Source organism: Gymnoscopelus microlampas, assembly GCF_963454915.1.
Source record: "Gymnoscopelus microlampas genome assembly, chromosome: 2".
NCBI classification, from domain to species: Eukaryota; Metazoa; Chordata; class Actinopteri; order Myctophiformes; family Myctophidae; genus Gymnoscopelus; species Gymnoscopelus microlampas.
This window is the reverse complement of record NC_139939.1, coordinates 34,824,276-34,845,547: the sequence shown is the minus strand read 5'-3', so window position 1 is coordinate 34,845,547 and position 21,272 is coordinate 34,824,276. Positions and strand designations below refer to the sequence as shown.

The 21,272-nt window shown below is 42.8% G+C and overlaps 1 protein-coding gene across 1 annotated transcript in view; it reads right to left on the bottom strand.

The window, feature by feature from the left end:
* Positions 1-21,272, bottom strand: part of pkd1a (polycystic kidney disease 1a) — a 136,910-nt gene that overhangs the window by 18,745 nt on the left and 96,893 nt on the right. Inside the window, exons 44-52 of the mRNA XM_084084611.1 lie at positions 21,000-21,078; positions 20,677-20,792; positions 20,091-20,293; positions 19,331-19,525; positions 14,918-15,057; positions 10,284-10,414; positions 10,060-10,147; positions 9,632-9,757; positions 6,906-7,077 (exon numbers count right to left, since the gene is read on the bottom strand). Of these exons, the coding sequence (XP_083940737.1) occupies positions 6,906-7,077; positions 9,632-9,757; positions 10,060-10,147; positions 10,284-10,414; positions 14,918-15,057; positions 19,331-19,525; positions 20,091-20,293; positions 20,677-20,792; positions 21,000-21,078 (1,250 nt within the window). The remainder of the gene's footprint in view (positions 1-6,905; positions 7,078-9,631; positions 9,758-10,059; positions 10,148-10,283; positions 10,415-14,917; positions 15,058-19,330; positions 19,526-20,090; positions 20,294-20,676; positions 20,793-20,999; positions 21,079-21,272) is intronic.

Genomic DNA, 21,272 nt, shown 5'->3' with positions numbered 1-21,272 from the left:
TTTCGTTTCGGTAGTGACACAATGGTGAAATGTACTAAGTCCAGAGCTCGATGAATGTTAGGGACCAAAAAAATCGTCACTACAAAGTACTACCAATCAACTCTAAATTGCCTGAAACGTACTCCTAACAGGTTTTTGGGGGGACGATTTTGGCCTCCACACTTAGTGATTTTTTCGGATTTAACTTTAGTTTCGGTAGTAACCAACTTTCGTTTCGGTAGTGACACAATGGTGAAATGTACTAAGTCCAGAGCTCGATGAATGTTAGGGACCCAAAAAATCGTCACTACAAAGTACTACCAATCAACTCTAAATTGCCTGAAACGTACTCCTAACAGGTCTTTGGGGGGACGATTTTGGCCTCAATTGTTGACGGGTCTGACCAATCAGAACGTTGACGGGTCTGACCAATCAGAACATTGACGGGTCTGACCAATCAGAACGTTGACGGTGAACACGGACAAAGTCAGGTATAGAGCAGGATCCGCTCTATACCTAAAGGCTCTATACCTAAAGGTATAGAGCGGCTAGCGCCGCTAAAAAATCTGGATTCCAAAAAAAAAAATAGCTAAAATAGCCGATCTACAAGCTCAAAACGCGTCGCAACTTTTGTGTGACATAGAATGGCATAGTGAGTGTGGAGATATAGTGGCCCTCTCCATTATCAGAGTTGCCCACCCCTGAGCTAGAGATATGTTGCTTCTCAAACCAGAGGTTAGGGGTTCAAACCCAAACTCAAAATATTGAGCCTAGCTCACCCCCATTCTCTCACTGAATGCCAGGCTGCCCAAACACACACCTCACCTGACATAAACTAAAGGTGATGAGGGGACACACAGCAGGAGCTAATCAATCAATTAGGACGTGGGACATCGAAACAAAGCGTGGGAAAAACCAAACAAAAATAAGATTAAATATAGCTGCAAGCAGTGATAATACGGGACCAGACAGACAGACAGACACGGAAACTGGAGAGAGAGAGAGAGACATGGAAACTGGAGAGAGAGAGGGAGGGAAGGAGAGAGAGACTACCTATAGTGCTACAGCTTTGTCCAGGCTGATTTTGTCTGTTGAAGATCATAAACTCTTGCCTTCTGTCATGAACCAAGCCCCTGTTTCACTAACACTAAGATCACTCGTTCACAAACCATTTACCAATAGAGAAATTGTATGTCTCCTCGAAACCAAAACCAGTGAAAGCGGCCGATCTACAAGCTCACAAAACGTTGCTATCTGAAAAGTTGTGAGATTGTAGATCGGCTACTTTCACAATGAAGTACGTCATACATTGAAAAAACGTACTCTCAAATAAGCATTTTAGGTTATCTTTACCATTTGCAGGTTGGACATCTCAACCTATTGCCATTAACAGGAATCGAACTCTCAACCTTCGGACTAATAGGCTGCAACACTACCTATAGTGCTATAGCTTTGTCCAGGCTAATGTTGTCTGTTGAAGATCATAAACTCTTGCATTCTGTCATGAACCAAGCCAACACTAAGATCACTCGTTCACAAACCATTTACCAATAGAGAAATTGTATGTCTCCTCGCAACCGAAAACAGTGAAAGCAGCCGATCTACAAGCTCAGAAACACGTTGCTATCTGATAAGTTTTGAGAATGTAGATCGGCTATTTTCAGAATGAAGTATGTCATACATTGAAAAAACAAACTCTCAAATAAGCATTTCAGGTTATCTTTACCATTTGCACATGTATTCATTGATACAGTCATGTTGTTTGCAATTCAACTTAAATGAAGTCTGCATCAAGTGAGGCTTGAACTGACGACCTTGAGATTGTGAGGCACTCATTTAAGGGAGACGCCATTGGACCATCAGACAAGGAACTGTGAAAAAGGAGATCACACAGATGATACAGTTTCACGCAAATAGCTGAAAAATCCTGGGTTTAAGTGTTTTTCAAACTGCTCAAAATTGCAGACAATCTAAGGGCGGAGCTTACTGGTCAAAGCGATACATGTGTTCCTCATGAGTCAAGGCAAAAGTGTAAGCAAGTTTCACGACTTTCGGCCAAACCAGGCAAGACTTATGCTTGTTTAAAGTTTGCATTAAAAAAAAACTGCTATAGCGCCCCCCTTTGGCCAATTGGAGTAAGATTGGTTTCAGTGATATTTGGAATGACCATCTACATTTCTGCAAAGTTTCAAAGAAATGTGAGTCTGCATGTATGTGTTAGGGGCAGATGAATAATTGTCATAAAACTGCAATAGTTAAAACCTATGGATACATGGGATTTTTGAGCAATCTTCACGAAACGTTTAACACTTGAACTTTGGACCTCTGCCGACAACTTCTAGGCAGCGGAATTTCCATAAGTGAAAAAATGGGTCAGAGGTCAAAAGTCAGAGGGTGAAAGTTGTTCAGCATGAGGAGACGCATATGTGTATCCAAGTTGCATGGCTGTAGGTCAAACAGGGCATGAGTTGTACCTGTTCAAAATTGGCATTTTCAATTGAGTGCTATAGCGCCACCCAAGACTCAAGGTCCAAAAGAGAAATTTGATGTCTCGGGGAAAAGGGATCTTTGAAATGTTTCATTGTTTTAGAATAGTACTCCTTTAAAAGTTCAGAGATTTATAATGGAGGTCGATGGACGATTTTGGGACCTCAAAAAAACACTTTCAGCTAGAAACTCCATTCACAGTTCAAAAAATCCACCTTACTGTGGACATGCATGCTTGAGATTTTTTCTTTGAAATCGTTTGTAGTTTTGGAGATATTTAACTTTAAGCGCCCAATGCATTGTCAATGCGGCAATGGACATTTAAAGGCAGGCTTACAACTACATACTTACGCCTAGTAACCTCATTCATACTTTAAAATGTTCATTTTACTGTGGACATGTTTGCCTGAAAAGGAATCTTTGAAATGTTTAATAGTTTTAGAATAGTACTCCTTTAAAAGTTCAGAGATTTATAATGGAGGTCGATGGACGATTTTGGGACCTCAAAAAAACACTTTCACCTAGAAACTCCATTCACAGTTCAAACATTCCACCTTACTGTGGACATGCATGCTTGAGATTTTTTCTTTGAAATCATTTGTAGTTTTGGAGATATTTAACTTTAAGCGCCCAATGCATTGTCAATGCGGCAATGGACATTTAAAGGCAGGCTTACAACTACATACTTACGCCTAGTAACCTCATTCATACTTTAAAATGTTCATCTTACTGTGGACATGTTTGCCTGAAAAGGAATCTTTGAAATGTTTAATAGTTTTGGAATTGTACTCCTTTAAAAGTTCAGAGATTTATAATGGAGGTCGATGGGCGATTTTGGGGCCTCAAAAAAACACTTTCACCTAGAAACCACCGGCTTCGAATGCTATCAATGCATTGAATGGGAGATTATCACGTTTTATCAGACCATTGAATGGTGACGAGTAGGCGATACACATTACATTACATTACATTACAGTCATTTAGCAGACGCTTTTATCCAAAGCGACTTACAATAAGTGCATTCAACATAGGTAGGGAACAAAACTACTAATCACCAGAGGTCTTAAGTGCATTTCCTGTAAAAACAAGCAACCAGGAGTATACCTAGTGCTAAGGTAAAAGTGCAATATATCAGCTATCTACTTTCATAAACACATGAGATAAAATAGCCAAATCAAATGAGCACGAGCTAATAGATCCAATACAACAATACAACAATAGTTCCTACAACTAGTTAACAACAAGTAGGCCAGGCACCTACCCGCGATTTGTCAGACCATTAATTGGGCGTAATCAGGAGCTACTGACCTACTTTGGAGGCGGAGCAGTCCCCACAACAATATTTACGATTCTGTGCCTATCGGTACATAACTCAAACGGCGCTGAGTAGGCTCAGGCGAGCGTCGCACCGCTCAGGACGGCAACTCGGTCGCTTTAGCTCCCTCGGTGGTCCTTCGCGGTGCTCCAGCTCGCCTGAGACTGCGCGCCTCCGTCATGGTCCGAAACCAAAACAACCAAAACCAAAACCGAAACTGAACTATTTATGTCATCTCCGTTGGTAGGTCAGTATGTTTTGATAACACCCAATGAATGGTCTGATAAATCGCGGGTAGGTAAGTAGGTCGCCTACTTCGCCCTGAAAAGGGATCTTTGAAATGTTTCATTGTTTTAGAATAGTACTCCTTTAAAAGTTCAGAGATTTATAATGGAGGTCGATGGACGATTTTGGGACCTCAAAAAAACACTTTCACCTAGAAACTCCATTCACAGTTCAAAAAATCCACCTTACTGTGGACATGCATGCTTGAGATTTTTTCTTTGAAATCATTTGTAGTTTTGGAGATATTTAACTTTAAGCGCCCAATGCATTGTCAATGCGGCAATGGACATTTAAAAGCAGGCTTACAACTACATACTTACGCCTTGTAACCTCATTCATACTTTAAAATGTTCATCTTACTGTGGACATGTTTGCCTGAGAAGGAATCTTTGAAATGTTTCATTGTTTCAGAATAGTACTCCTTTAAAAGTTCAGAGATTTATAATGGAGGTCGATGGAAGATTTTGGGACCTCAAAAAAACACTTTCACTTAGAAACTCCATTCACAGTTCAAAAAATCCACCTTACTGTGGACATTTATGCTTGAGATTTTTTCTTTGAAATAATTTGTAGTTTTGGAGATATTTAACTTTAAGCGCACAATAACTAGAAGCGTCGCAATTCAGGGCAATTGCAGAGTGTGGTTGCGCCGACGCGAGTCGCGGCCGCCGGGACTCGAGGAATACCGTCGGAGGCTGCGCCAATTACATTGTCACGTAACTCCTGAGATCACTTGCGTTTCATTTTGAGAGGATTGATCCCCCCATCCTTATGGATCAAAGTGAAAATGCTTTTGGGGATTTGTTGAGTAAACCACTCTTGACATTTGATTCAAATTTGTAATTGACTGAACGTTTCGTTTGTGATTTGTGGCCCTTTTTGTAACTTTCGCTAACTTTGGAAGCCATTTACGGACGAACGGTAATGACTATCAAAATTCCGCTTGGAGATGTTCATCGCATGGGTCCAGAGATCATGTGTACCGATTTTTGTGAAATTTGGACAAAGTATGTGGGAGGAGGAGCTAAAAGTGTGTTTTGAAGAAAATTCAAAATGACGGAAAATGTGTCCCGACACAAATGGGCGTGGTCTATATGGAGAGTTGCGTTATGACCCAAGGAATCTAGGGGAAAAATGATTTTTATTGTACGACCTACGGTTCAAGAGTTATAGGCCAAAACGTAAAGTGGGCATAACGCCACCATGAGGCCGACTGGTGTAATTATTGTTTTAATAATTTCGGACTAAATCATAAACCACCCCTCCAAGTCTTGTAACTCTAGCCCTTACGGTTTATGAGAAAAAAATACTTGAATGGGAGTTTTTTCTTTTTCCCATTAAAGTGGATGGGGAAATTTAATGCACTAATACATCAATATCAATTAAACTATGTAACCAATTGGCACAAAATTGGGAAAAATAAACTGTGGGAGGAGTAGCGCGCCAAATTAAGTTTATCTAGAATAATAAAGTGTATAGAGTACTATAGTCTGGTTGCCCTGTTAGGGCAACCACACTAACAAGGCACATGAGAGTAATAGCACAACAAGAAGTCAAAAAACTAAACGAAAACATTGACCTGGGACCGGTAAGAGCTTCATAAAATCACAAAAAAAATGCTTCCGAAACAAATGTGTTTTAACAAGTTCTTAAAACCGTCAACTGACTCAGCATTTTTTATCACCAAAGGCAGAGCGTTCCACAATGTGGGAGCAACCACTTGCAAAGGCCCGGTCGCCCTTAGTTTTAAGTTTGGACGTGGGTATCTCCAGAAGGCCTTTGTCAGAAGACCAAGGAGATCTCACATTGGGCTTTGAGTGCAGTAAGTCTGTGATATAAAGTGGGGCCAGCCCATGTAGTGCTTTGTAGGTTATTAAAAGGATTTTAAAATCAATTCTAGCCTTAATGGGCAGCCAGTGAAGTGCAGCCAACACTGGTGTTATATGTGCTCTACGATTGGTGTTGGTGAGAATTCTGGCAGCGGTATTCTGTACTAGTTGTAGTCGATGAATAGAGGAACGGCTAAGGGAAGTATAGACAGGGGTGCACATAACTGGTGCGCAGGTGCGCATGCGCACCCAAAATAAAAAATGCGCACCACATCAGGCGACGCGAGGCGCTTTTGCGCACCAACAGCTGGGACAGGAATTTCCAAGCTTTTATTTTTTAGCAAAAATAAAAAATAAAAGCCTGGAGATCGAGGCTAGGAATTTACTTCCTGAAGCCACTCACACAATCACTCTAAAGCACCCGTCGGCCCCATGTACAGCCATTAGGCACAGCGGTAGAGATATGACTCGGGTCGCCTCGCATCGCCTCGCATTGCCTCGCAGCGTGCACGCAGCCAGCAGCGGCTGTTAGAGGCACTCGTCACCGATGATGAACGCACCGTAATGGTGCAAAAAATGCCGTGAACGTCCCAATCTGGCGGATAAAATCAGCGCAGCAGCACAGGGCACCAACTTTGTGGGCTTTATCTAACAGCGTGAGAAAAAAAACGGCGAAAATCGGCGGAATTTGGAAGCAGAGCGTCCTTTTTTTCTCGCCCCCCCCCCCCCGTTGACAAAACTGTCCGGTGGGCACCGTACCAGACCTAAAAAGTTATGTGCACCCCTGAGTATAGAGTCCATTACAGTAGTCAAGATGGGAAGAGACAAAGGCATGTATGATTTTTTCCAGGTCCTGAGAAGTAAGGGTGGTCAATAGGTCTGCTATTTCATAAAGTCCACACTTATTTTACAAAGAAAACATTTTGTCACACATATTGAATGCCCCCCCCCCACGAGTATCACCCACGAGTGCTGTATCACCCCCATTGAGAAACTACTACTGGGGTTACCGTGAGCAGGAGCTGCAGGTCCAAGCCTGTGATTGGCCAAAGGTGGACGGCCAAGAGTTCAAGGCTGGACTGAGCGCGCTCAGAGACGGGGAACTCAAACAGGTAGGAGACGACAGCCAGCAGGTCTGTGTTGGTGTTGTAGAGAGAGAACTCCACAAACACAGCTTGTGTCCTACACACACACACACACACACACACACACACACACACACACACACACACACACACACACACACATTTTATAGCCACAAAAACAATGCACTTTTGTCCTCCTGGCATTAGCTATTTGCTATGCGTACGTTTGGGACTTTGCTCATTATATTTAAAGTTCTGCTTAGCATGGCCCCTGGTTCATCACACGCCTTGTGTTTGTTGCGCTGCAACTTTGCACTTTTTGCTCAGCACTTTTGAAAGTAAGTTTATGTTTAGGATGGCTCGATCTGGGAACCCATCGGCAAATTTTTTTTTTTTTTAATGAATTTGCTGCGGAGCTTTTAATTTGTCTTGCGAGATTAAGGATGTCGGTCTGTCTGTTTACCACTTCCAAATACCAAACAAGTTGTCTTGATAACTACTGGCTGGATTGCCATGGTATTTCATGTATTTTTATTTATATATGTTTTAAAAAATCATGACCGAAATAAAAATAACTAACTAACTATTTTCTGTAGACCTTCACAAACCCCAGAGAATTTCATTGCTATGAAGCTTAATACTCTCAGCAAGGATGCACCTTAAGCTGGGCTCATACTACAGGATAATTGGCAAGATTTGGGGGTTGCCCAAACAATCACGGGGGTGTTTCCTTCTCGAGGATGAGATGAGATCACGTGCATGCTGGGCAAGACGTGGGCTGTTGATTGTCTAGGCGGAAGTGGTTGAATTTGGCAGAAGTATACCGCCCAAGGAAATTACGTTTATGCTTTACAAATCTGTTTACATTCTCCGTGAATGAAGCGAGTGTTGTGATTGGTCAAAAAAGATAGTTTCCGGGGGAAACACGTACAACGGAAATCCTGTCCACTCAGGACTTCCGACACACTCTCTGCTTTAGGTCGTGACCAGGCTCTTCTCTTCGCAGATGAGTTAGACTGGGAACAAGGCTAGATCACGTGAGGCGATGTGTTGCTCCACCGGGTACGATAATCTTAAGCTATTATTTAAAAATCTTGGCAGTGTGTGCATGTTTAAGATTAGACAAGAAAATGTGTGAAGATTCTCCTTATGTGTGTGATGCAACCAAATTATATAAATTGGTTAGTATTTTAAAACTCCTGTAGTGTGATCCCAGCTTTACTGATGTTGGTGACCCTGTGGACTTTCCTCTAGCAGCCACCTTTTCCACTTGCACACCATTTGTCTCAACATTTAATGGGCAGATTGCCATGATGTGGCGGTCCGCCCCCTGATTTTATTTTCATATCACGTTCATTCACTAGTTCCACTCCCCATTCACATCACCTTCCTTCTGTCTCCGCACGCTCTCCGCCCCGCTCCCTTTGAAGTGCACTCCAGGAAATCAACTTGCGGGCTCCGTCACTGTCTGTGTTTGTTGTGTAGCGTCTCACAACCGAAGAGGCTACGACCGTTCGGTTTTGTGTTATTATAGCCATATGTTTATAGTGGCTCTCTAGCGTCCGTGCGCCACGCGTGTTACAGTCCGCGTCGGGAGGACACCCGTTAGATCCGAAAACGAAAACAAACAAACAACAACTGGACATCGGCGAGGCGAACCCAACGGCGGATCCGGAATTCCACGCCATGGTACTGAATGTAAACGGGAGCCTGGTTGCTGGAGTTTAAACTTTCTTTGGAGCCTATTAACAGGCGGAGCGCGGAGGTTGGAGGAGTTTGACGTGGGGTTATTTTGTTTATTTTGGGCGTTGATCTGCTTCCTAAACAGGATTTATTTTGGGAGAAGCACTATTTAACTGTGGGTATTTTTGGAAGTGGAACTGAAGAACTGAACTATGAACTGAGTAATGAATAAAATCCTAAAGGGTACCTTTTAATTTAAACAAGGACTGAGTGTTATTTTCTTTAATGTGAACTGTTTTGAAATTAAGTGTTGAATTAAGTCTATTCCTCTTTGTGACTGTTTGGTGTGTAAATTATGGGTTCATATTGTGTGGTACATGCAGGTTGCATGGCTGATAAAATATGTATCCTTGTGGTGGGTTGTTACCCTCTTTAAGGTATTCACTCTAAACAATTTGTCGGTTGAAAAGCCGACTGGCACTCCAAACAAATGTGAATTTAAAGGGTAATCCGCTACAATGAAACTTACTGAGCACATTCATGCTCCCTGAACTTCCAAGTTCAAGTTCAAGTTGGAAGATGAACTATTCATGACCTATCCTCTAATGTCACCCTCAGGCCAAAATATCAACTTTTCACACAAGATATCTCAATATGATTCCATTTCCAAGATGACCACTACAGATTTTTCTTACCCCAAGGCCTTTCTTCTGGATATAAGGAGCAGCATGGACTCTATGCCGCTAGTGGGGCGTTTAGACTACTGTTATACTGTATATTCCCTTCCTTTCACTTTGTCTTTGAACCAACTACCCCAGGCCCATTTGTTTTCCCCTACCTGCAGGCCAACCAGAGTGTACTACTTAGCATCTAGCACGACATCATTATGTAATAACTAAACTGGAAGCGAAATTGGCAGTGTATATGCTAAATAGTGATTAAATTCCTGTTGTTTCTACTCTCCCTACCCGTGGTCTAGCCAGTGGAACTGCTGCATGTGTTGTATGGAGGCTGCTGCCTGTTCCAGGCTCCTGTTCAGCTGCAGGACATGGCCTCCACTCCCATACACCCTCACCTGGCCCCAGCGCCATGCCCTGAAGGGGGGGAGGAGAAAGGGGATACACAGAGGAAAGGGTAGAGGGAGAAATAACATGAGTTGTTGAATAGCACAGTGCTTCTCAAACTTTAATTTGAAATACCCTCGTAACTTTGAGACTGACAGTGTACAAATGGATGACATGCCCTAAATAAGGACGCCAGGTAGGAAGTGGTTAATGTGACAGCGAATAACAGTTGGAGCTTTAAACGATATGACTAAGAGAAGCTATTTAAAGAGTGCAGAGTTAAGAAAAGAAAACCCCTCACTCAAACCATTGTTTTGCAGCCTTGTGCTTACCCATTATCATCAGCTGTGCTGGATAGAATGGGATTTCTCCAAGTACAATTTGCTGGATTGTCACAGAGCATGTCAAAACCAACAGAGCCTGGAAAATAAATGGGATATTCAGAAGGATAGCAGACAAGGGAGCAAGGGCCATAATATGACATACATTAATATACTGAAAAAATAAAACATGTTTGTGGTCACTGGGTTTACAAACACAAATAAATCAATCTCACCATGTGTGTCTCTGACTTGTCGGAGTCTGAGTGTGCCCAGTAAAGTGCTCCCTGTCTCTTTCAAAAGGGCTGAGTCATTCATCAGGCGAGGTAACAAGGAGTTATTCAGCCACAATAGAACATCATCTCGACTGTGGGAGAGAGGAGTGTGTTAATTAAAAAGTGTTCATTGGTTATTATCCACAGGGATAAAACAAACAAAGTGATATCCACAGTTTAAAGTTTGCACGCACGCACGCACGCACGCACGCACGCACGCACGCACGCACGCACGCACGCACGCACGCACGCACGCACGCACGCACGCACACACACACACACACACTGTGTGTGTGTACATGGGTGAAGGTTGAATTCTTCTTCTTTCTTTTTGTGTCTTTGAAGCATGTGGTTATATGACAGTTTCCCATTTCTTTACACAGTCCTTTGCATTATTATTGAACAACAGCATTATGTATACATTGTGCTGGAGTCCATGACATGTGTTTGAACTGAAAACGTCTTTGTAAGATATTGGACCATTCAATCAACACTGGGATCAGGATAAATAACAAGCTGGATGCTCCACATCACCACATTTAAGTGGCTACGTCAGTAGTTGAACACAGATAAAGATATCAAGGATTATTAAGTGACTACTAGTCACTACTCACATACCCCTGTCTCTCATCAACCAGCACTTTGATAACATTATTGACTGATTTAGCAGATTATACAAAGTATAGATGTCCCACTTAATGTCCCATAGTTTTTATGATATTCATATTGTAGGGATGAAACGTAATCTTGTGTAATTCATATCCGCCTCCAATGTTGGCTTTTAAGTCAGTACATTTGAGCACATACCATTTGTTCATGATTTATTGTAGCTGTACTTTCTATGTACTGTTCTTTCCAAGACGTGTCCTTGAGTTAAACCTTTCTCTCAAGAAATTATTTTCTGTTCAGCAACATTTTCAATAAACTGTACAAGACTGTCTGGTAGTGTTGTGATGGGTGCTTGGGTGGCACAGGGGTAATTTTCAGAAATTTGGCATAATGACTAAGCTGAGGAAAAATAATTGCCTACTCCAAAATAGACGACTTAGTAGAGTTCGGTTAAGCACTACTGATTGTAGTATTTTTAGATACAGGCTATGACTAATATGAGGATAGGTCTTTCACTTAAGGCCCAGACACACTGCACTCTTTTAGGAGCGTCGACACGAGGCACAGACTATCCAAAATGAGTTGGAGAAACGCAGAAAAAAAATATTGTATTTCTTGACGCGGGTGACTGGCACTTTCTATGTGTCACGGTCTCCACATGTGTAATCTGCCTATCGCTTTGGTGATTTTTTTGGGGTGATTTAATTTATTTGATAAATTCATGATATGTTTCACCAAGGTGCATAGTAAATAGAACTAGAAAAAGTGGTCCTCGGAGCACAGGTCTCCACCAGGTCAGGTATTGTGGGCCAGCAATGCCAATCAGGATGGAATATGAAAAATCTGATGGATCCATCTTGATCACTTGACTATAGAGGTAATGTGTACCAATTTGCATGATGTTTGGACACATTTTGTAGGAGACTAGGAGGAATATATTTTTTTTTTTGCTGCAAAAATTGGCCTCCTGGTGGCGCTATAATATGGCAATGTTAAAAGGGTGGCATTTGTAAGTTTCACTGCAATTGGACGCTGTGCTGTGTTCATGAATTGCAACATTTTGTTCAAAACGGGACACTCCTGCAAACTTTAGATGTCAATCTTAGCCAATCAGGATAGAATATTAAAAATCAAACAGATCCATCTTGATCACGTGACTATAGAGATCATGTGTACCGATTTGCGTCAAATTCTGATTTTACAAGTTTTACATAAGTTGGCCTTAAAGGCAGATATGAAAAATGTGCACATACCAAGTTTTACACAGATTGGTGCAGTTATAGGTAACAACACAAATCGGTCTGTTATAGCGCCACCATGAGGCTGATTTGAAACATTTCAAGTAGCATTTCTTCCTCGGTTTAGTGGGAATGTGCGGGCAAAATTTCACGGAAATAGCACGCTGTGTTCATGATTTGAGGCATTTTGTTCAAAACGGAGCACTCCTGCAAACTTTGGAAGCCAATCTTAGATAATCAGGATGGACCCATTTCATTTAATAGAGATACTCTGTACCGATTTGCGTGATGTTTGGACAAAATCTGTAGGAGTACTGTCAAAAAATGTATTTTGCAAAAATCGGCCTCCTGGTGGCATTATACAATCTGACCATTTGCTGCTTGAACTATTTGCTGTCTGGGTCTACTGTATATGCCTGGCTGTCTGAGTGCACTGGAGGTTACAGTTTATTTAGAACTGCTGCTTGACTGCTAACAAAAACAAAATAGAGAGAGCACATTACCTCCAGTCTAAACTAGACTGCACTTTGTGTCTTCCAATGATTTTACTATTATCTTATTCCACAGTATATTTTCATTATTCTAGCAGCCTTTAAAGACTTAAAAGTGATGGTGGTTTTCACTGTTTGCTTGGCAGGCAATGATGGATCTCTCTCTTGGAAAAGATCTCATGCCCCTAAAGGTTGCCTCCGGAGGGAGGAGCACAAAGGTTCCAGCACTACTTGAAGATTCTATTTATATCGCAGTCACAAAACGCTAAGCCGTGGTCTGCTGTTAAGGAGACTGACCTAAAGCCTAAATGCTGCAAGTTCAATCCCCGGCATTACCGGAAGATCATTTCACCATCACAGCAAAAAAAAAAATACTGCTGAAAAGCAGTAAACTGTAGACTAGAGGTAGGGAAGCTGACCCAAGACTGTAAGTTCCCCTATCGTCGATGTTGAGTGGAAACCTCATATGTCCAAAACAGTTAGTTTTTTTATTATTATTTTAAAAACATTTCAAAATAGTGAAAATGGACGGCTATTTTCACTACTTTGGTGCGAGACTCTTGTATGATGAAGTAGGGTATTTATATACGAAATATACAATATGAATATACAATGGGGTATTTAGTTAATATGCCTTTTTTTGGTTGACGACATTATAGTGCAGTGGTTCTAAAAGTGGGGTCCAGGGACCCTCAGGGTTATTTTAGGGGGTTGACCCTTACAAGTCTGTAACTCATTGTTATGGGGGCCCTTGAAATGTATAAGTTTGAGAACCACTGCTGTAGTGCATGTGGTCATGCAGTAGTGTGTGGAACACTGGCTAAGCCTGGAAGACACAGTTCCTCTCATGGAAACTATTCCCCAAAATGTATTTTATTTTAACCTGCCTAGACCAATAAGCGTTGGGTGGGCTTTCCATATTACATATATAAGAGCCATCATTTATTTCAGAAGCTTTCAGTTTGTTTTTTAATTCACAGCAAGGATCCAGTATTTTGGGTTTTAATTCATAGACAGAACTGTGGTATTGCTGAATACTCCTGTCTCTCATCACCCAGCACTATGATAACATTGTTTTACTTCAAGATTTAAAATCCACAATTGCTGTCCCTCTCACTCTCTCTCTGCTGAGTTTATGAGTCTTAATGAGTCATTCAATTTGACAGTTTGCCAATTTATGAAAATAGCAGATATACAAGCTCACAACATGTCACATCCACAACACGTTGTGAGCTTGTAGATCGCATTTTGTGATGCCTTTGTAGCCTTTTCTCATCCATGTCCCTCTGACCAGTATCTTAACATTGATTCCATGATCAACAATTTTAACAGTAACTTTCTGTCTATCCTTGACTCCATCGCAACCTTCTAAATTAGAATGCACAGCCGTGGCTCAGTGAAAATAACCGATCCATTAGGAGACAATTCAGAGGAGCGGAACGCAAATGGAAGGCAAATAAAATGCATGCTCATTTGCTGAATGCAACTCATGGGGAAGTATAAGCAGGCTTTTAAAAACTAAATGTACAAACAACCCCTGGACCCTTATTAATTCAGTTCTTTTGCCCACATGCTTTTCATTTAAAACGATGACAAATGTCTGCAATTATTCCTCCACAAATTAGAAGTATAGGAACATTAGGCCTCCAGGAAACATGAACTCCCCTTGACATTTTGATTTCACCACATTCTTGATTCACTTAATTGTTTTGAACCCATTACTCTATTAGCTCTTACCAATAGAGCCCAGAAGTCTAACATAATTTACGCATCCTACCTGGGTCACATTCTGAATTCCCATAGGCTTGTTTAATATCGCGTCAAATAAGAACTCTGTTCCAAAAATAAACAAATGAGCCTGGCGGAGAAATCGCTAATGTTACTGCCGCCGAATTAGTTAAATTTTCGCCAGAAACAGACTGTATCAAATATGAGTGACTGACTATCATAAACGATACAGAGCCACCTCCCTGACAATATCGCCGAGACAATTTATTTATATTTGGACCACAATTCTTATATGAGACGATTCTAAGATGACTCAATGTTATTCTCCATAGAGAAATTACTTCCGTCAACCAGGGGATGAACGAGTGACGTCAGGACTTTGGTACTCTATTCGTTGGACCTATATTTTTTTCAATTTCGTGCATTGCGTGCATTTTGTACTGCATGTGTGCTTATGAGCACATTTGCATTGAAGGAGTTCTGTGCATATGTGTATGATGCATGTGATGTAAAAGTGTAAATACAGTACCTGCTGATGCGGCTGTATTCAAGTGTGTGCAGACTGCGCTCCAGGTGTGTGCGCAGTCTCAGGCTGTGTGTGTCTTTGGCCGTGTCAGAGTAGTTGAGAAGCAGAACCACCAGCAGGAAAAACATATACACCAGGAAGTTCTGCAGATGAGAACCAAAAACAAACAAATTAAAACACAACAAAGGAACAATGTGACACAGATTTTCTACCATTTTGCACAGTCTAGATCAGGCCTGGAATTTCGTCATTTTAGGGTCAAGGCCACTTGGCCTTTGGTGTTGTAACATTTTTGAGGGCACAAAGGCCAAATACCAGGGCACGAAGGCCATCAAATAAAACAATAATGTTAAGTACTGTATATGACATAACAATAATTATGAATTTAACTTAAAAAGGTTAAGGATGATTACATTTTAATATAGTACAAGTACAGTATAACTATCAGTAGCCTAATATATAACCTGTTTATTTCACAAAATAATGTTTTGGCAAATTACCAATGTTTGTACAGCGTCATATTGGTCTCAACATTTCTCACATTCAGTGCTGCACTTCACTGATTGAAGTAAGGGTCACATGAATCACATGAGCATTCACAGATTCAAGGTTTTATTGTATTTTTTTATTTTCATCTAACTATATAAATGGCGAGCAACTTCCGCACCCTCGGTGGCGACACCCCACAGCTCTGTTATCGAATAAACAACGCACCGCCAGACCACATGTCGCCTACTGACTCGCCACGGCGGCCGCGCTGAATTTACGCCTCGCGTAGGGGACATCGCACTGCTCACTACACCGTTTCCACCGCGCAACATAATTAATTCTACTCACCAAATGTCGGACAAAACGGAAGGGGAGACAGCTTCGTACCGTTTACCGTGCGCACGACCTCATCACCACAACAGCAGCCAGCCGCTGCGGGGGTTTTTTCCTTTTTTTCCAAACTTTTTTTTTGGTCACCATTTTCTCCAGGCACCATGTCTGGTGTAACGTCGGGTGTTTCTTTTCACCAGCCAATCACCTTTCACGTTGCCACGGCCGTTGCCACGTCGCGCTGACGTACGCTAAACAAGCGCTGCCGTGCGCACAATGCAAACGAGCCCAAAGGCGCGCAAAAATAAGCCGACCATTGCTTAGACACACAGTCAGACCTGGCAACGCAGCCTACGCCAATCATGTGTGAGAGATCTACAAGCTATGGGGCAGAGACGCCACCGTATCTTAGCAACAACTACAGCGCTCACTCTCATTGGTCGTGTCACGCTAACAGCAGTCTCCAGACAATGGCATCGCAGACAGCTTGCTGTTACTGCTGTAGCCATCACAGGCAGTTGCAGCACGACGGACAGGGCGCTGTGATAGCTGCCATGTCGCTAACGCTAACCTGGCTGTCATGCCTGCAGCGGCTGTGCAATCACTTTGTCAACAATGCACGTTCGTGTGGTGAATGTCTATATTGCTGCTCAGTTCGTCCATTGTAGATGGTGTATGTTTGTGTGTGTCTTCTGGAGAACTATGTAGCTCCACAGCAACTACAGTAACTAACGTAATGGCAGGACCGCCCCGTGCAACGCATGTTACGCTGCATTATGGTCATGTAGTAATTTCAGATAATTTCGCTCCGATTAGAGCAGTGTTTATCAACCCTTTCACGCCGCCCCCCCCCCCCCCCCCCCCCCCCCCCCCCCAAATACACGTACTTGATCTGGGCCCCCCCCATTCTGTTTGACTCCGTTCCACAAGTAAATATTGTGAAAATAGCCGATCTACAAGCTCGAAACGCCTCACGTTGACAGGCTTTGTAAGCTTGGAGATCGGCTATTTTCTACATGATTGCCTCTTTCTTACATTCTTTGCCAATGTCGCCCATGTTTTCATAGCATAGTTTATTGACTACTTCTGTTGCAGAAATGGCCATTTCCTTTACTTTCGGTTATTTATTGTCTCCGCCAGGCCGAAAGGCATGGCGCAAGACTATGTTTCACCCCCTGTCCGTCCGTCTGTGATAGCTAATCTCTCACATCGTTGACTTGATCGCAGCAAAATAACAGCCCGATGTGGAGAGTCAGTGAGAGCTGCATAAACGACGTAAAATGTGTCAAAAGGAGTCTGTACGGCTGTCGATAAATGAACACATGACGTCGGTGGGAGAGGACATGTTGTGTCTTTTGGACAAACAGCAGCGTGGTGCTGATGTTTGTTGTGTGAAGCAGCTTAATGTCAGAGTGTTTGTGTTGGAGCGCCTCAGTGCGGCTGCAGAGTTCATGTGCAACCTCTTCCAGAGAGACACAGAGACACTAGAAACTCTGCTGGGGAAAAAAAACACTGCTGGGCATTGACTTTCCTATGGACATTGATCTACACACTGCAGGTATATCTGCTACACACACAACATCAAACTACACACTGCAGGTATGATGCAGCGTTTGCATTACAGCCAGCATGCCAGCGTAGTTCCCATATGGTTTCAAGGTGGGCTAAACCATATGGACCCCATGTCAGCAATGTCAGCGGCATCCACTTCAGTCCCAACTGCGATGCCCATGCAGGCTATAAGTAGCTTCTACCTGGCCCTTAGGTGGGCCCCAACTAGCCATGTTTATGTGGGACCAAGGCGGGTCCTAACTGGGTTTGCCCATGCAGGCTTTAACTGGGTTCTACCTGGGCCCTAGGTGTACCCTAACCAACCACAGTGCAGTGCCCATCGCTCCAATTGTTGTGACGTCAGGGCTCTCACTACTGCACATTGGTGGAGGAGGAGGGGCCGCAGGGCCACCGCACACATCGCTGAACCAATGGTAGCCCACGGATGTTTCCTCTGTGGATTTACAATCTGCCCCTCTATGCCACATATCATCCGCACTACAGGGTCTTCACTGACCGAGCCACGGCCCCACTGACCCTCATGACGCGACGCCACTTAAACATGCGGCAGCATGCGCTGGGTTGCCAGGTTTGCACAGCCTGCGCCAGAAACAAGCAACCACCTTCATGAAAAAAAACAAAACACCGAAATGGTCCGCAATGTTCCAGGGGTGTCCCCGCGCGTCCCAACACTCCACAGGGGGTCAGTGGACCATCAGGGGGTCCGCGGACCCCCTGTGGACCCCCTGAAACATAACAAATATTATTTCTTCAAATTTTTTCCTTTTTCAAAAAAACTTTTCCACACTTTCACTCGGGCGATTTGGGTCCCCCAATATACACACGGCCACGCTGGGCCCCGTGCGCGGCTGGGGTTGAGGGGGGCGTAGCCCCCCGAAACTCTAGTTGAAGATAAATTGTGATTGGACTTACAGTAATGATGACTAATGACTGACAGTAATGATGACTAATGACTAAAGAATTTTACATGATATACAGTAGGTTAGTATTTGTCAATTATTGATTAACTTAATTTCATTAATTTGGTTAGCCTAATACACATTAATATTATCCAACAAGTTTTTATACATTTTTCATAATTTATTTCCCCCTCTCGCTCACACGCACACGAGCGCACGCACACACACACACACACACACACACACACACACACACACACACACACACACACACACACACACACACACACACACACACACACACCATATTCATTCGATTTTTTATGTTACCTGATATTGTTTACACCTGAGTGATGTGTATACACACATGCCTACTAGTGCTGGGATAGGTGTATATAGGCATATAGGCATTATGAGACAATAGCGAAGCAAATACTGACATTTCTGTCCTATTGTGTTATCTAACATATGGTGCGTAATAGGCCTGACCTCGACTAGTCGACAAATCGATCGAGGGAGTCTGATGTTTTCATGGCATGATTCCACTGAGAGATTGGCCTAATTTGTTATATTAATTAACTAATAGTTTGCCAAAAATAAATAGGATATCATGATTTATTGTGAGAAACCAAGCAAGTATATGTTAAATCAGACATTAAGCACCCCCCCCCCACAGCCCAAATGGAATGATCCTCTATTGCATAACTTTTCTTTCAGTTGAATCAGTCGAATGAGACTGATTCGCCTGCCAATCTCTCAGCCGAATCATGCAACATAAAATAAAGTCTATTATTTATTTACTTTTTTGCATGATTCGGCTACCAGTCGACTCTATAGGCAACATTTGGCCAATCAGATTCGACTATATAAATTCTTAGTTGGGGACAGGCCTAGTGCGTAATAATAACCAATCTTTCTTCACCTCTTTCTTTCTCACTAAAATTTGGTCATGTGGCAAACAGTATATAATGCTTCCTATGGTGCTTCCCTATCATCTATGGTGCTTCCTATGGTGCTTCCCTGTCATCTACTATAGACTATTTTAAATTTTGGACTTACGAGGTTTCCGCCCAACAGCATCGATAAACAATATTATACAATGCCTCATGCTCTCTCATTCACTCACCTTGAGCATGGTATGCAGCATGTGGACCTTCCGGGCCTGTTGCCGGGCCTGGGACAGAGCGAAGCCCTGGGGCGGCCGGACCCTGGTGACCCGCTGCACCACCCTCTCCACCCGGGGGAACTCCACCAACACGTCCTGGTCCTCTGGTCGCAGCCGGCGCACCCACACCGCATAGTAAACTGCCTCACACAGCACCTGTAGGGAGACATTAGTCAGTCCAGGACACTGTCTTGGACACTGGGTTTCGAAATCTCCACAGCAGTGGTTCTCAAACATTTTCATGTCAAGGACATTCAAAGATTTTTGAAACATTCTAATGATTTTTGAAAAACAGTAGATCTACAAGTTCCCTTTGAACTTGTAGACCAGCTATTTTCAAATAGCCGATGTATATAGGGTTAAAGCGGTTAAACTGACTTTGATGTTATATTAAGTCATTTTACTTGGGACCCCCTGGAACCCACTCAATGACCCACAGTGCCTCCGGCACAAAGTGACGCGCTGTGAGCTTGTATATCTGCTATTTTTGAATGGCCAATGCTAAAATCTAAAATGACACAGATGCTTTCCCGGTTTTGGGCTATACACATGAAAAACTACTACCACAACAACTACTTAACAATTTATCAAAGCACACTGTACTTGTAATTTACTGTATTGTACTTGTTTGTCTTGGGTGCGTTTCTGTCTGCTTGCTTGCCTGTGGGAAGTGATTGTGCAATAAATAAAATGGGGAGAGGAGCGGGGCTGAGATGTGTACCTTGATAGGTTCCAGAAGCAAGCAGGAGCACAGGAAACTGGCAAAACAGGAAATGAGCCACATCATGGCCACACCCTGACTGAACCCACGGCCCGCCCACACCGAAATGCCATTGGCCAGAACAATCGCTGTCCAGCTGCCCCATAGGGCGGCACGTCCACACCAGGGAGGGAACCGCCTTGGACGACAGATGTCAGTCACAACTGAAGGAAGGAACAAGGCAAACGTGGAAAGGACATGAGTATAAAATGAGAGAAAGACACTTTTAAAGACAAATATTTGATTTCAAACATGCAAATAAAATAACGTTATAAAGATATATAAATATAGGATATCAAATATTGGTAGAAACTCTAAAATTTGGTCGTTACAATTATATTTATATATTTGTGCTGTATACTGTATCTGTATAAAGTCATGCCAATAACACATGTAATAATCTTCCCTGACCTTATTGCTGACACACACACACACACACACACACACACACACACACACACACACACACACACACACACACACACACACACACACACACACACACACACACACACACACACACACACACACACACACACACACACACCTGTGTTGGATGTAAATGCAGTTTTTGGTGGGTCTCTTCTCACACATCCTGGAGGTAGAGGCTCATTTATCTTCTGAAGGAGAATTACTTCTGTTTTATCTCCAAAGATGCTGGATCTGAGACATGCGCACACGCACGCACGCACACGCACACGCACACACACACACACACACACACACACACACACACACACACACACACACACACACACACACACACACACACACACACACAATGGAGAAAAACAAGCTTTGTCTCACACTGTACCAGAGTTTCAGGGGAGGAATCCATGCATTCTATTCAGAGAGACAGATCAAACTTACAGGTCGGCCATCTCACTCTCATCTGCCTGTGGGAAGAAGTTCTGCCCGTCGGCCAGGATATGCTTGATCAGGTCCTCATCTGTGTGTGTATGTGGGAGTACAAGTAATGAGTAGCTGAGCAAATGCATAGGATAGTGGCTAACCAACCTTTTCAAGATCAGGGCCCACTTGAAAGTCTCTAAAGCGTTCCCACCCATCTGACCACTTACTAAGTGGTCAGATGGGTGGGCCACGAGCATTTTCAGAGCATGCTCATTTTACTGATCAATCGAT